General features: G+C 39.6%; 1 protein-coding gene and 1 pseudogene across 1 annotated transcript; one reads left to right on the top strand and one right to left on the bottom strand.

Annotated features, from left to right (window-relative positions):
- The first annotated feature begins 839 nt into the window (after window positions 1–839).
- LOC103950011 (snurportin-1) lies at window positions 840–3,451 on the top strand. Its single transcript, XM_009361161.3, has 7 exons — window positions 840–1,300; window positions 1,392–1,578; window positions 1,677–1,927; window positions 2,092–2,206; window positions 2,293–2,385; window positions 2,812–2,955; window positions 3,087–3,451. Exons 1-7 carry the CDS (start codon window positions 951–953, stop codon window positions 3,207–3,209), a joined length of 1,263 nt encoding a protein of 420 aa, XP_009359436.2. The 5' UTR covers window positions 840–950; the 3' UTR covers window positions 3,210–3,451.
- On the bottom strand, window positions 3,213–11,963 carry LOC103950097 (annotated as a pseudogene).
- Between the last annotated feature and the right edge of the window lie 3,939 nt (window positions 11,964–15,902).

Genomic DNA, 15,902 nt, shown 5'->3' on the forward strand with positions numbered 1-15,902 from the left:
TTTGCATATAATTAACGCTTGAATTGGCATGAACACAATACACATATACCAGTAAACTCGAACACGACCTCACTAAAACAAATACCCTACTTTGAGATCCTAAGTTCGGCTCTCCCCTCCACAAGAAAAGGAGAATGCTTAGAAACTGCTGTAAAGGTTTTTCCCGTATGGGCAAAAAGCTTAGTTTCCTCCTGAAATCAAGCTCCAAACAAAAGTGATTTGCATCATCATACAAAGCCGGTAACAGAAAATTTCTCGTCAAACTGTCATGCCATTGAAAGTTTAAACGATTACGAGAGAAGTCAATTTTGACGACCCTTTTAGCCAACCAATCCTTTGAACTACTTTTTGTCACTCGTAGACGTAACAAACACTTGGAAACAACTAGGAAACGAAAAGGGGACACTCATCTATGGCTCATGTCAACGTTGTGTGTGACAAACGGTGATGAATATTTTATACAGAACACTACTTGGTTGTGAAAGATCGGCGGCCAAATTTGTGCTTGTAACTTTAATTATTTGGACACGTGTTCAAATTTGATTGGGTATCAGCAGGAATGGTTGTTGATCTTTCAGCAGCCAAGTAGTGTTTTATCTTATAACCAATAACGAGAATCACCTACTTCTGAGTGATCAAACATTTGTACGATACTCAATAAGGAATGGGAAAGTCATGCGATGAGTGTTGTACCTTGTTAGAACATCTGTTTCAAGACTCGAGACATATAAGTTTATCTTCCAATGTGGGTTTATAAGATAACAAAAACGGCTGTCAGTAACTCCATTAGCGAAACGAAATACAACGGAAACATGGATAATGGGCTTTGCACATCCAATGGGCTGACCCAAAGTCAAGGAACCCAACAGTTTTGCTCTTGCCGATACCGTTTCTAAAATTTCTGAGCAACGCCAGTTCCCAAAAATTCAATTTCGGACGACCACCAAAATATGGCGCCGCACGATCTCCACCGCGCGTACAAGAGACCGGCGATCTCAGACCAGCAGAGGCGCCGAGAGCTTGCGCTTCAGCGCCAAGAGCAAGCCCGGCGCGACGTCCAGCTCCAGGCGCGCCGCTTAGCCTCTACCCTCCTCTCCCTCCCGCCCGAACATGAACAGCCCTCCGAACCCGAACCCGAACCCGAATCCGCCTCCGAATCCAAGGAGTCCGAATGCGACGTCGAATTTGACCTTCGCAACGCTTCGAAGCTCAGAGGCACGGAGGCCCGAAAATGGTTCGCCAGGCAGCTCATGCTCCCGGAGTGGATGATCGACGTCCCAAATCGCTTGCCCCACGACTGGTTCGCCTTCCATTTCTCTAAATTTCAATTTTTTTTTTGCTAATTTAATTTCAATTATTTCTTCTAATTTTTGGTTTTTGTGGAAATGTAGGTACGTGTTTGCGAGGCCATCTGGGAAGCGATGCTTCGTCGTTTCGTCCGACGGAGCCACAATCAGCCGGCAACGAAACGGCACTGTTCTGCACCGTTTCCCGTCGGCTCTTCCCAATGGTTCCAGGAGCCGAGACGGGTCGGGTTCCGCTCAGTCGTATTCTATACTGGACTGTATATTTCACGAGGTAAGTATTTCAATTATGGGTTAAATTTGATATTTACTTGTTTCAATTGCGCTCCAAGTGTTTGATAAAATGCCAAGCTGAATGTACATTGAATGCAGATGGACCAGACGTACTACGTAATTGACATGGTGTGCTGGAGAGGTTACTCTTTGTTCGATTGCACGGCCGAGTTTAGGTTTTTCTGGCTGAGTTCTAAGCTCGGGGAGACGGGGGCTTGTGAGGCTCCGTCACACTATCATAGGTATAGGTTCAGCTTGGTTCCTGTGCATAACTGTGATCACAGCGGGCTATACTCAGCCTATGCTGGAGCGGTACCGTATGTAAAGGATGGTCTATTGTTTTATAACAAGTAAGCTCATTTCCTGATACTGCTTAAAATTTGTTGTTATGGATCTGTGAAAATGTCATATACTGTTGCTATGGATCACTGTTACAGTAGTTTCTCGATTTTTTTTTATGCTATTGAAACTTTCTTTGACATACGATTTATGTAAAATTGTTTTTTCTTTCTAGGCATGCTCATTACCAACCAGGAAATACCCCATTAGCATTAGTCTGGAAGGATGAGAGTTGCAGTCAGTACGTTATTGACACAGATAACAAAGGACAGGTTCCAAGCCATCAACAGGTATTTTTTGTTACGAACCCTTCTTTGCTCTATTTGTTGGTTGGGCTATCTCTACTCTCTCTCATTTTCTGATTCCATGTGATCAGGTAGTTTTGGAGCTGCAAGGTGATGGAAATGTGACTACATCCGATGATCCACCAGTTGTATTTGGTTGCTTGGACTCAGCCTTCATACAACAGGTATGTTTTACGGTGAATTTTCATTATAGGAACATGGATATCTGCACCTAGTAATTGCGAGTTGAGTCAGGCAAAGTATGTTAGGGCTTTTATGGGAGCGGTTCTGCTTCACTCGAAACAAATATTTTGCTTAGCTTTTCATGGTAGTTTTTCCCGTATCTTGTCTCCTCCCAACCCGACCCCAATAGTTACATTTTCTCCACCATTGCTCAAAAGCCATAATACCAAATCGGTCCTTGCACTTGTTGTCCTGAGGAAAATGCGGTTCTATCTCAGATCACTGGTAAACTACTCTGAAGCCACCAGACTAACTGACTGGCTGGTGTCATTGAGTTCTTTACAACCCTAACATGTAACATTTGTCCTCTCTTTCCTCGTTGTATTCATGTCTTTTGCCTTTGTGTTCTAACTTCAATATATTTTCAGTCAGGGTTGCATTCAGGATGTCTTCTTCGTTTTGCTATTGGTGATGGAGGATTAAGTGTTGTAGATGGGAAGCTTGAGAAGGCAGATTTACATTACCTTGGCAAGTCCAATCGTGCCCGTGCTTTTGCAGATACTTACTCCAAGGTTTGTAGAAAACTGTAATTCCAAAATTGTTGGTTGAATTCACTCTTTCTCAATATTAAAAATTAGCCTGTTACAAAACCGTTCTAAATCATTGCCTATACTGATAATTCCTTTGGAATATAATCTTGCAGATTATGTTTCAGAATATGGTTCGGCGGTCTCCCCTGAAAATTGACGATTTGGTAGCATCAATCAATTCACCAGATGATGAAGGAAACAGACCTGTTGTACCGGAAGTTGATATGGTTGGTTGATGATCAATCGATACTCTGAAATTACCGGAATACAGAACACACAGCAAATACAATATCCTCATTGGGATCAATGTAGCGTTCATATTCTCGGGTATGTTAGTATCTTTCGATGTATTTTTGTGTAATCTTAACACTGCAAGAAAGCTGAGCATCCTTGTTGGATGATCGATGTATACTAGTATCTTTCTATGTATTTTTGCAATAACACTTTTTCTCCTGGAGTATGAAATTATTATTTTCAATTTTCCGGTCTGGATCGCCCGCCTCAATTGCTTTCGTTTCGAAGAGTTTTTTGTTCTTCCTTTTTTGGTTAAATTAACCATAAATAGTAAGGAAAGAAACAAGAAAGTAGAATACAAACATAATTAAGCATGGTAAAATTTCTTAATCTAAATTAATCTTGAGAATGCTAATACCCGAATCGGTAATTACATTCCTCATCTAACATATTTAACTATCAATAAAGAGTTGAGCAAATAATATCATATACTAAATAACATATCTTCCTCATGAAAACCGAAAAAACTGAAAAAAACCGAAAAATGTTGTAGGCATAATTTATTGAATAATTATGAAGGCCTTAAAGAGAGGGGTGCGGCAAGAGTAGAGAGAAATAGAGAGATGTGTAATTGTAGGTGTATGTTATTCAATCCCATTGTGCCTTTATTTATAGTAGTAGGGAAAGTTAATTCCTTACCCTTTAGGATTACAACATTTAATAGGTAATCAACTCCTAATAGGAATATGAGAGATACTCCCATATCTACTAGGATTTACACAATCACATTCATAATCTAATAGGACCGCAACACTCCCCCTTAAATGTGTAAATACTCAAGTAAATGGTGCATCAGGTCTTCAGTGATGAAGCAAGTATAGTTGATGAAGTTGTCGGCACAATGAGTAAATGTGAGTCTCAAATCAACGAAAGAATGCATAAAAAGATAAAACTCACAAAACATCGCTATGGTAAAACCCAAGGTGGGAGAAAAACCCATAGACTAAGGAGAAAAGTGAGAAGTTGCATTTAGTCAAAACTATGTCATTTGGACGCAACTAGAAGAGCTCACAAGGGTATGATCAGCCCAGGATGGGTGCCTCGTTAAAACCTAGTTAGGTAGCAAAAACCCAGTGGGAAAAATGCTCCTAATCGTAAGGAAAAAGAGTACATTAAGATCAAGGGAGTATACTTCTGGATACTTCCCCTGAGTTTGACATAACTTCCAAATGAGAACTACAAGTATTGCATATGAATAGTTAGGCATACTAATTTTTCGGACAAGCTTCTGGAAGGTTGACTTCGGCAGTGGCGTCGTGTAAAGGTCGGCAAGGTTGTCTGGAATCAGCTTGCATGACTTCAATCTCCTGATGCTTTGCTGATGTAGATGTAAACGCAATATGTCTTGGTGTTGACTTCGTTTATGTATCATGACTTGGTCGGGTTGATACATGTGGCATAATTTTCATGGATCGTCAATGATGGATGAAAACACAACAAGTACTTTGAATATGCTCAACAAGAACTCCTAACCATGTCTCACTTGTGGCATAGTGAAGTGAGGTAAGTCTTGGAATGATTCGAAGATTTCGCAACTAAGGTCATATCGTGGACCTCCAAGATATTGCGATATCCCTAATGGTAAAGACATAACCATTTGGGGATTTTACCTTGTACGGGTTTGATAAGTAACCTGTGTCAGCATAACAAATAAGGCAAACATCATTTCAAGGATCAGAGGGGTTGGATCCATTGAGATGCGTTGGGATTTGCCCTCGTAGTACCTTCAGGGTACGTCTTTAATACCAATTCAATGGATGCGTGTAGGCGCGGTGCTGTATCTTTACCAAGATCAACAACGAATGAGATGTCCTGTCTAAATACAATAAGCTAAGTACAACGAAACATAAAGTTTGAACTTAGATATGGAATTTCGGATTCCATAACCTCTTCAAGGGTCTTATTTGCATATAACGTATGGACGATCAAAGGTATACTTAAAAGTGACACATTCGAGGTGTAATTCGACCGATAGACCAAAATACCATCATAACAATGCTTCAACTTCAGGTCAAGGTATAAACGAGTTTTCCCAAGATCTTTCATCTCAAATTCCATCTTTAAGTGCAAGATAGTTTTCTCAAGCTCTTCCAGAGTCTTAGTGAGATTTGTGTCAACGACATAAACTGTAACTCTAGCAATTCGAAATAAGACTTCATAGTTTAACATGCAAGGGCATAATTCATCCCTGACTGATCAAATAATCACTTAGACGGGTATACCACATCCGTCGGATTGTAAGTGAACACCTCAAACAAGTTAAGAGGGTGTTCCGTGGTTTTGGAACTATCTGAACCAGTCCATGTAATTCTTCGGGAACTTACATGTAACCACATTTCATAATGCTGCTATCAATCACAGGACGTTTGAAAGAAACCTTGCGTCGTAAGGCGTGCATCATATCGCACTATTTCATTCATCTCATAACGCATCATTTCCCACTTCTAACACAATAGGGTTACCTTGGGTACTGTAGGAACGACAGGTCCAAAACAGACTTTGGTAAGGAATTTGACTTGGATTGTAATTTCAATTGTCCAATCAATTATACGTTGTCACTTAATCAATGGAACATGGTTCGATATCGTCACTTTTCATTTATGTCGATAGCTACCATATAAGTGAAAAAATCATCGATGGTAATCTCATTTCAATTCCATTTTCTCATTCAAACTAGTATACTGGACCAAGAACTTTAAGTCACGGGAGTAATCTGGATTAATCTCATGAGATGGAAATGATTTGAGACAACCATCGAGTTTAGCTTCATTATTGTGCCGTGTCTTCCTTTTCTACGGAAGTGAATCCTATGAAAAAAGTGAAATGTCGTGCTCCAGGTCAAGACAGATTGATTAGCTATCCGCTGGTGTACCAGACCGTCCAATAAGGGCGGCACACCCTCTAGGGATGTTGACTCGACGTCCGTTAAGTACGTTTATCCTTGCAGGCATGTTTGCAGCTGGTATATGATATCGTCACTTTAGCTAGATCAGAGGAATGTGTATGGAGCAACATTTTGAAATTTAAGATTCATCGCACTTACTTATCATACATGTGCGGTTATAAGGATCGAGATGAGACATAGTAGGTAACGTCCACGCAAATTCGCGCCGTTCTACGGGATCGTTAACATTCTTACCTATCCTTCATGGCGAGAAGATTGTCTCATTAAAGTGACAATCCACAAATAAGCGTTAAAAAGATCGAATGCAAGGGCTCAAAAAGAGCTAATGTGAAGGAGAATCATAATCGACAAAGATTCACATCCTTCTTTGATAAGTTGCGGTGGCGCAACTTGGCACATGGAATGCACACCCAAATGCGTCAATACGAAAATCGTCAGGTTCGTACCCAGTAACCAATTGTAACGTCATATAGGTTGGGTGGCAATGGGCCTCAAGGCAAACCAGCATAACTGCGTACAAGATTGCATAGCCTTAGGCAAAAACCGAAAACTTGGTACATTTACCAAAATCTGGGCGATCATTTAGATTGCGCTTTATGATCGCTAGGCGAGGCTATTTGGGGTGAACATGGGAATTCGATGTTCAATTATAAACCCAAAATACATGCAATACTTTATCAAAAATAGTCGATGTAAACTCTTCGGCATTATCCAGTCTCTCGGACCTTAAGGGATAAGTAGGGTGGTGAACCCTTAATCGACCGTGAGGTGTAGTAGCAATGGGTATGGACAAACATGTGACCAGTTTGTTGATTCATCAATCAAAACCATAAGTATTTATATGGTCCGCATTTTTCTTGGATTAGTCCATATATTATTCCCTTGAATCCACTGTGAAAAGAGAGTTGTTTCGTATCTTTGCAAGGGATGATTTAGAAAATCAATTTCCCTAATGAGCATGCTTGGCAAAGTGTGATTGTAGGCACAAGATCCTTACTTCGGGTAAGGAGATGCGTTGTAGCATCATTGTTCGACCTAAGTGTCCTAAATGGTTGTGCCAAAACAAGTAAACTGCTCAATCACCAAGCTCCAGGCCGGCCATATGTGGTGTATTCCTAGTTGGGAGACAACCCATTAACCTCAAATCAAAGCTTAAGACTCATTTTTTGGAGGTGGTGCAAATATATTTCACTCTATTTTCTTTAGTGGTTTCATTTATGATCATTGTCATCTCGAATATCCTTAAAAACTCAATGACGGGGAGAATTTAAGGTCCCTTAAATGGTGATGCAATACCATTCATACAATGAGGAGCGTTCCAATGCTTTTAATCAGGTTGGATAGACCTGAAGTTGTTGTTAGAGATGTGATTTAGGTGTAAAGTTAGTATGCGTAGTATGCATTCATCCAAACAACTAACATTCCCACATTCCAACCTAATCATGTGTTTAATTGAATCGGTCACATGTGTTTAATTGAATCGGTCACATGTATTAAGAAACATAATTCAATTAACTCATATTCGAGGACAATATCAATAAGATTATCCATAAGTAAAACCTACAATAAACTTGAATCTAGGAACATGGAAAAATGTTCACAAAGTAAATGGTTTACTAAGGGGATTCGGCCAAGAAAGCCATCCATGTCAAAATTCTGCTCTTCTAACGATGTTCGGTGGAGAAAAATTAGTCTCACATATTGACTACTAGAATGGTACTCCTTAACAACACTGGTAGGGGCACGAACAGGTGCATAACCACTGATCTATTTCATCAAGACGGAAGTAGATTATGCAGGGTTAAGGTTCGGGAACACTATCCCTTATTTTTAAAGTTTTAGGTCTTAGGTGCGAAGGATCACACTTCGGGCATGATGTCACACCTTGGCAGGCCCTGATTATACCATATGTTGTAAAAACAAACTCAAAATTGGGTTGTGAGAGAGATAGACCCCAAATTGGATTCGGTAGGCTCCAGCCGAACAGGGTCTATACCTTTCTCTCATGTTTGTGGTAGTAATCAGATATAAGAATTTGGTAAACTTCCACCTTCCTCATTGTTGCTTCAAGGGCAAGTTAGAAACAACGAAGGATGAGAAAAGTATTCTCTAGTCAAAATTCGATCGGATTTATAAACTTCAGAATTATACTCATTCATGGACGTAATCATGGTGTGCTTCGGGCGATATCTTTCATGATTAGACGGTCCGAAGGAGTGAGCCAAAGAGCCATGAAATCCTCGTTCCGAAGGTATTTCCGTTGATAATGCTTTAGGCATAATTCTTCGAATGAAGATCATGACGGTGGCTTATTTAGCTCTTCCATGCCATTGTTGGTTTCAATATTTTCGCAACTACTTGATAGTCAAGTGGAGATTCACGTCGTGTACCCACATATAAAATGATTTCTATTAGAAACATCCAAATAAGGGAAATCGAACTTGTGATGGTTCGACAATCCATTGAATTGGAGGGAACAAGATTGTGATTGGTGCTATGGGAATGAATCATCCATAAGCATCAAAGTTAGAACATTTGAGTTCTAAGACATGGTTTTCATGAAAATGTTAGGTTTTCATGGGTGTATTTGTTTTATGAAAATTGCGGGTTTCAAAGGCACTAAATTTGAAACTACAAGTTCAATTTAGTTTATGAACGTTTAGTTCATAAAGGAGAAGTTCTTGCAAGAACACAGAATGCAATATACAACTAAATGTAGTGGATTTGAGTTTCTTCGGGAACTTATGTCAGAGAAATAAATTGTTGCTTTGCCGTCGTTGCTTTTCTTGTACTCGAAGAGGAGCGATGTGTGATTGAATGCCGTCATCTTGACAAATCCGAAGTCATGATCTCTGTAAATACTCCAGTTAGGTTGCACTTGGCTGAAATCAGATAAGTGGCTTCCTGCGCCACCAACGACAACATGTATTGTTCCTTTCACTGCCGCGGAGTAATGTGATTGTTCTGAAGTTACGCATTGGCTCTGCAACACCGCACCAGAGTGATAAGACAAATGAAAGGATTAAAAGAAATGAAATGGAAGTCATCGACAACTATTTGCTGAAACTGAAACTGAAAGAGTTTCAAGCGAAAGAAATTGATACCTGGTAGACGGGGCATGATCTTTCATAGTGATGGACAAGGCCGTAAAAGGCAATGTCAACCTTGTACTTGTGCCAAAGTTTCTGCAAGCTTTCCCTTCCCATAGGCTCTTCAAAGGAGCCCTCCTGCCCATAATATAGTTAGAGGAATAGCCAAGCACGCGATGGGCGGCAAAGATCAACCAAGGCTGTTTTTGTCTATCAACAGTTGCAAGGCAATTCTCGATGAACTTGTACTACTCCGATCCCTCTCTCCAGTCGTGCTCAGTGTCAGCTATGCAGAAGCGATACATGCCATAGTCGGTTTTGTACCTGTTCATTCATAGAATTCTCATTAGAAGTGCAAAAACACTGCTGCAGGCATCCTATACTCCAGAATCAATATAAGTACTTCAAGTTACAAGAAATGATGCAATTTACCAGAACTTTGCTCGGTTCTCGGCTGGAACATAGAACATAGTCTCAGCCAACACGCCACATTCTCCACCAGAATCCATTTTGTCATAAAAGGACCCCGAATCAGGCCAATCTCGCTCATGATTACCACTGCGGGAAGCAAATTCGAGATTCATCAACCAAGATCATAAATCAATTTTATAAATCTCATTAGAAACTGATGGAAACATGTAATGAACACTTCCACAAACCTGCCAACCATATATGGCACTGTTGATGCAATCGGTTCCACCTGTGCCGTGAACTGGTCCCATTGTGAGATGTACCGTTTGCATACGTTAGATCTCCAATATGAAAAACAATGTCGACGTTCTCCAAATCGCTGATGATTTGATCCGTAGTCATCAGTGCACCAGGCTGGTAATTACTGTGCTCATTTGAACCCTCACGCTCTCCCTGAAAGATGCAGGAGAAAATATGTTTCACACACCGAAAACTCAATGCAATCAAACTGCTTTTGTATCCTACAAACATACACGACACTGTAGTGAAAGGCTAGGGATTAAGCCTAAACCCCCTAGCAGGATGGTAAAAGCAACCACAAAATGGACGTTCTATGTAACCGGTAAATGGCACGGCTCAAAGTCTTTTTCTCCTCAGATCTTCCAATAAAATGTAAAAATTAGAATTGAAAGTACCTTGCCCATGTCACCGAACATTATGACACGCTGTAAGGAGTCCTGTCTAGGATATGGAGATGATCTGAATTTGTACTTCTTGCTCCAGATAATTGTACCATTGGATAAACGATGTTCCAACTTGTAAAACTGCCTGAAAACGATCATAACAACAGTAAAAAGATATCATCTGTAGTTAACAACACTCTTAAAAGCAAAGAGAACAAACAGGGAATAAATCGTTATATGCATACTCGATGTTTGGCCACAAATCCTTCAGGAAACTTGTGTGTATGAAACCAGGATCACGCCACCCAACTGTCTTTGCAGGTGCACCTTAATGAACCATCACAGTTTAACAATTTTTTGTTAAGATATCCGTCTCCGTAAATCACGCAAATGTGACAAGGTGGTGAATACATAAAAATGGATCATACCACACATCATGCTCCGATCAAATGTCAATGTTCCAGCTCCGGATCGCATTCGAGCTTGCCCCTCTATACCCCCACTCAACAAATGGAACAGCTTCATTTATGTCGTAGCCACTTGTCCAAGTTACTGTCATCTGAAAATACATAAATACCTTAGTATGAGTTCGCAGCACGCCAAAAGACACATGAACCATAACATAACATTTCAAATTCTCGGATGTTTAATTTATAAAAAAATTCGCATCAAACAACCAAAGATCCCGATTGAAAAAGAAGTTTAACATAAGAACACACAGAACTGTAAGTTAGGATAAACTCACTTCATTCCAAGACTTCCCTTGAGCAAGGCGTGGAAACACAGGTGCTTTTGGATTGGCAAATGTTATGAAGTTTGAAACTGCCACCAGGTTTGGCTGCAACAGTCAAGTATTGGATCAGTCACGTAAAGAAAGACAACGATTCTTTAACGAACAAAATAGAATATGAGGAAGCATGGGAACACAAGAATGAATCATGTTCATACATTCGACAACCCGCCTGAAAATAATGCAAACGAGAAATCTGCCCGCTGATTTATAAGCTGAAACTTCAAAGAAGATTTGCCAGTCGTTGTATAATTCGGATTGGAGTCTGTTGCATACTTGTACTGAAGCATAGGCGTCATATATCACAATGGTTAGGAATGTTCAAACAAAATTGTTTCATCCGCTATTTACTATGACAAAGTTGCAAACTACAGTCACAAACCTTTATAGGGAGGGGGCACGAACTTGGGTGCAAGCCCACATAGCCACTGTAATCAAATTCAAAATTAAATGATGATAGAAGTTATTTCAACTATCCACTTTTACCCCATATCTTTTCACAATGCCAATCTGTTGTTTCTTTATTTCCCATTGACATCTATTTGTATACAAAAATATTTGAGCAGCAGCTAATAACTTGACACATAAATGTTGGCAGCCATTGAATCAAAACAGTAAAAATAAATTGTTACCTTCAAGCCGAGCACTGAAGGGGAAGCTTTGACGGAGGTGGTGGATGAGAGGTTGATGGTGGCTTTCTCAATGGCAATCTTGGAAAGCGGCTGTTCCCCAAAACCATCGCCCTTAGCGGCAGCTCCCGCTAAGTTGGTCAATCCCAGAATCACCACAATCGCAAACAGTTGAAAACTTTGCGCCATTGCTGAGTTTGGTTTTTTGAAAATGATGAAAACAAATTCGAGAAAACCCCTTATTTATATGAATTGAACAGATAACAAACACACTTTGATTCCATTTGTGATTCTGGAAATATCACAAAGTTTCACTATTTTTCTTCTTCTTTTTTACCGTCTTTTTGTAATTGGGAGACAAAATTGGGGTAGGATTTGAATTGTGGGAGGATTTTAGAGAGAAAGCGGGAAGGGGAGGGAAGGGAAGGATACGTCCGTTTGTATATTAGTGCTTGTGGTTAAGATATTGGATTCTTTCTGCCATCTTGGTACTACTACACTTGATGAATTACATGGTCTGCTTCTTAGCAAGGAGATTCAACTTGCAAATCGCAAGAAAACCACTATAGCCACACCTTTTCAGGCATATCATTCTTTTGCTGGTATTCTTCCTACCCCGCATCTCTCACCATCTCAAGCCTTCTCTGCTCAGCCTACATTTAGTCATAACAATCAGGGTCGTGGCTCCTCCAATTCTTGAAATTACAATCGTGGTAATCGTGGCAATCGTGGTAATTTTCGTTACAATAATTCAAGGCCAAATTACAACAGTGGAGGTCGTAACAATTCTAACAGTTCTGGAAATTACAACAACTCTGGCAAGAAGATCATCTGTCAAATCTGTCGACAATTTGATCATGAAGCATATGAATGCCCTCACAGGATGAATTCAAGTTACAATGCTAAATCCTCACAATTGGATATGGTTGCTAATACATCGTCCTCTACACCAACATGGCTTGTTGACTTTGGTGCCAGTTCCCATATGACCAACTCATATGCTCATCTTCAAAGTCTAGAAGCTTACACTAGTCCAGACAAAGTCTTTATTGGTGATGGCAAAAGTTTGCCCATTCTTCATTCTAGCTCTTCACTTTTACCTACATCCACTTGTACTTTTAAATTGAACAATGTGTTGTATGTCCCTGATTTGAAACAAATTCTTCTGTCTGCAAATCAATTTTTGCTTGACAATTGGTGTTCTATGCATCTTTATCCTTTTCACTTCACCGTGAAGGATCTTCCTCGGGGAGGATGCTTTTCAAAGGACCTATTCAAGATGGTTTCTATCCTTTTCATGCTTCTCGATCTACTTCACCTGTTGGTATTAAAGCATTTGCAGCAGCTGCTAAGGTTTCAAGCGCAATTTAGCACCAAAGATTGGGTCATCTATCTACTAAAGTTCTTAATAAGTTGTCTGCACAGTCTTGTATTTCTGTTTTACATAGTACAAATAAGCCCTTTTGCTCCAATTCAGGTTCTTGTAATACCAAAAAGCCTCTTGAACTCATTTACACAGATGTATGGGGGCCAACATCTGTTACTTCTAGTCATGGATATCAGTATTATGTTATTTTTGTGGATTATTACACAAAATACAACTGGTTTTTTCCTTCGAAGTATAAATCTGATGTTTTTCAAATCTTTGTCCAATTTAAATCTCTTGTTGAGAACTCTCTGGGTACTAAAATCATTGCTTTGCGGGCTGACTCTGGTGGAGAATTTTTAAGTTCTTCTTTCTCCAAATTTTTGGTTGATCATGGTATTAAACATCAATTAAGTTGTCCTCACACTCCAGAGCAAAATAGTTGTGCTGAGAGAAAGCACAGGCACCTAGTTAAAACTGCTAGGACTCTGTTAGCTGCATCCAAGGTTCCTTATGTTTATTGGGTTGACGCCTTTGCTATTGCAATCTATTTGATAAACATGCTTCCTACTGCTACCAATTCTTCACCGTGGGAATCTTTATTCAAGAAATCTCCAGATTATAGTACTCTCAGAGTGTCTAGTTTCAGTTGTTTTCCATGGCTGCAACCTTATACTTCCTCCAAACTAGAACCAAAAAGCAAGTTATGTGTGTTCTTGGGGTACATTTTGCATCACAAGGGTTATAAGTGTCTTGATCCAGTCACAAAGATGATGTATATTTCGAGGCATGTATTGTTTGATAAATCCAGTTTTCCATTTAATCAGTCACTTTTCCTATCTTCAAATACTTCTTCCCCACCACCTCAACCACTCATACAATCTTCACTACCTATACCATCTGAACTCACCTTTACCTCTATTACTTCCTCACCCTCTCAACCTTTAATTTCCACTTCATTCTCTCTAAATATTTCTGAAGCTTCTCAACCTTCACTGCCATCTACATCTATTTCTATCTCTGCATCCTCTCACCTCCCACCTAGTGATTCTAACTCCTCTCTTCCTATTCCTTTACCTTATAATATTCATCCAATGCAAACACGGTCAAATTCAGGGATTTTTAAACCAAAAGCATATTTTGCCACTAAGCATCCCCTTCCCTCTTATCTTTCTCAAGATTTTACACCTACTACCTATTTGCAAGCTTCAAAATATCCTCATTGGTGCCAAGCAATGCAAGAAGGGTACAATGCCTTGTGTAGCACATGCACATGGTCTTTGGTTCCTTCATCTCCATCTCAGAACTTGGTAGGCTGCAAATGGGTTTTCAGAATCAAGAAGAAACCAGATGGATCTATTGAAAGGTATTGGTAGCAAAAGGTTTTCACGAACAAGAGGGACTGGATTATTCTGAAACGTTTAGTCCAGCAGCTAAACCTGTTACTATCAGATTGCTTCTTACTCTTGCCTCTCAGGTCAACTGGTTTTTTAATCAACTAGATGTGAGCAATGCCTTTTTACATGGCACACTTCAAGAGTTAGTGTTCATGCAGCAACTTCTTGGTTTTGAGGTCTCCACTCATCCACAATATGTTTGCAAGCTTTATAAATCCTTGCATGGATTAAAACAAGCCCTACGGGCTTGGTATGATAAGTTATAAGGTGTTATTCAGTCTCTTGGGTTCATTGGATCTTAGAATGATCACTCTCTTTTTGTCAAACGATCTCCATATCTTGTGTTTATATTGGTGTATATGGATGATATCTTGGTTACTGGACCATCGTCTAGTGAGTGTCACCAAGTTATCTCTCAGCTTAGCAGCATGTTTCCCATTAAAGATCTTGGACCACTTCATTATTTTCTTGGGATTGAAGTAAAGAGGTCATCCTCTGGCATTTTCATTAATCAGATCAAGTACATCTTGGATCTCTTATAAAAAGCAAACATGGATGGAGCAAAACCCTGCAATACACCTTTGAGTACTTATAAACTTGATCATACTTCTCCTTTACTTGAAGATGCCACTGAATATAGGTCCTTGGTTGGTGCTCTTCAGTATCTTACATGGACCAAACCTGATATCATCTTCAAGTTGTCAAGAGACTTCTTCAGTACTTAAAAGGATCTATTGAACTTGGTCTTTGGTTTTCAAAATCTTCATCTCCTCTTTATTTTCAAGCATTTTCAGATGCTGATTGGGCAGGTTGTTCCATTGATAGAAGGTCTACTGGAGGATTTTGTATTTTTTTGGGCAGTGCTATCATTAGTTAGAGTGTTAAAAAGCAACCAAATGTGGCTCGTTCTTCTATAGAAGCAGAGTATCGTTCTCTTGCCAATATAGTTGTTGAGATCACTTGGATATGCAAACTTCTTGTTGATATTGGATACAAATTGCCTTCTTCTCATCAACTTTAGTGTGACAATGTTTCAGCCATTTCACCTGCCAAAAATCCAATTTTTCATGCTCGGACCAAGCATGTTGAAATTGATTATCATTACATTCGGGAGAAAGTTTTGGCTAAATATGTCATTGTTCAATCCGTTTGCACTCAAGATCAAATTGCTGATATTTGTACTAAGGCACTGTTAAAACCAAGATTCTTGTTTCTTCGTTCTAAACTAGCACTTCGGATCCCTCAGTTTAGTTTAAGGGGGGATATTAAGGGTAAAAATGTAATTGTATCCTCTAGAGGTCTAACTTGAGGATAGTATTGTAGTTAGTTTTGACAGCTGTTATGATTAGTTAGCTTACTCACTAA

The sequence above is a fragment of a genome, unplaced genomic scaffold, assembly GCF_019419815.1.
Source record: "Pyrus x bretschneideri cultivar Hongxiangsu unplaced genomic scaffold, Pyrus_bretschneideri_v1 Contig27, whole genome shotgun sequence".
Lineage (NCBI taxonomy): Eukaryota > Viridiplantae > Streptophyta > Magnoliopsida > Rosales > Rosaceae > Pyrus > Pyrus x bretschneideri.

Bases quoted from the DNA above. Each gene is read 5' to 3' on its own strand.
- LOC103950011 (XM_009361161.3), top strand. From the start codon at position 951: ATGGCGCCGCACGATCTCCACCGCGCGTACAAGAGACCGGCGATCTCA. The intron at 1,579-1,676 runs GTAAGTATTTCA...CATTGAATGCAG, and splicing joins TGGACTGTATATTTCACGAG to ATGGACCAGACGTACTACGT. The intron at 1,928-2,091 runs GTAAGCTCATTT...TTTTCTTTCTAG, and splicing joins GGTCTATTGTTTTATAACAA to GCATGCTCATTACCAACCAG.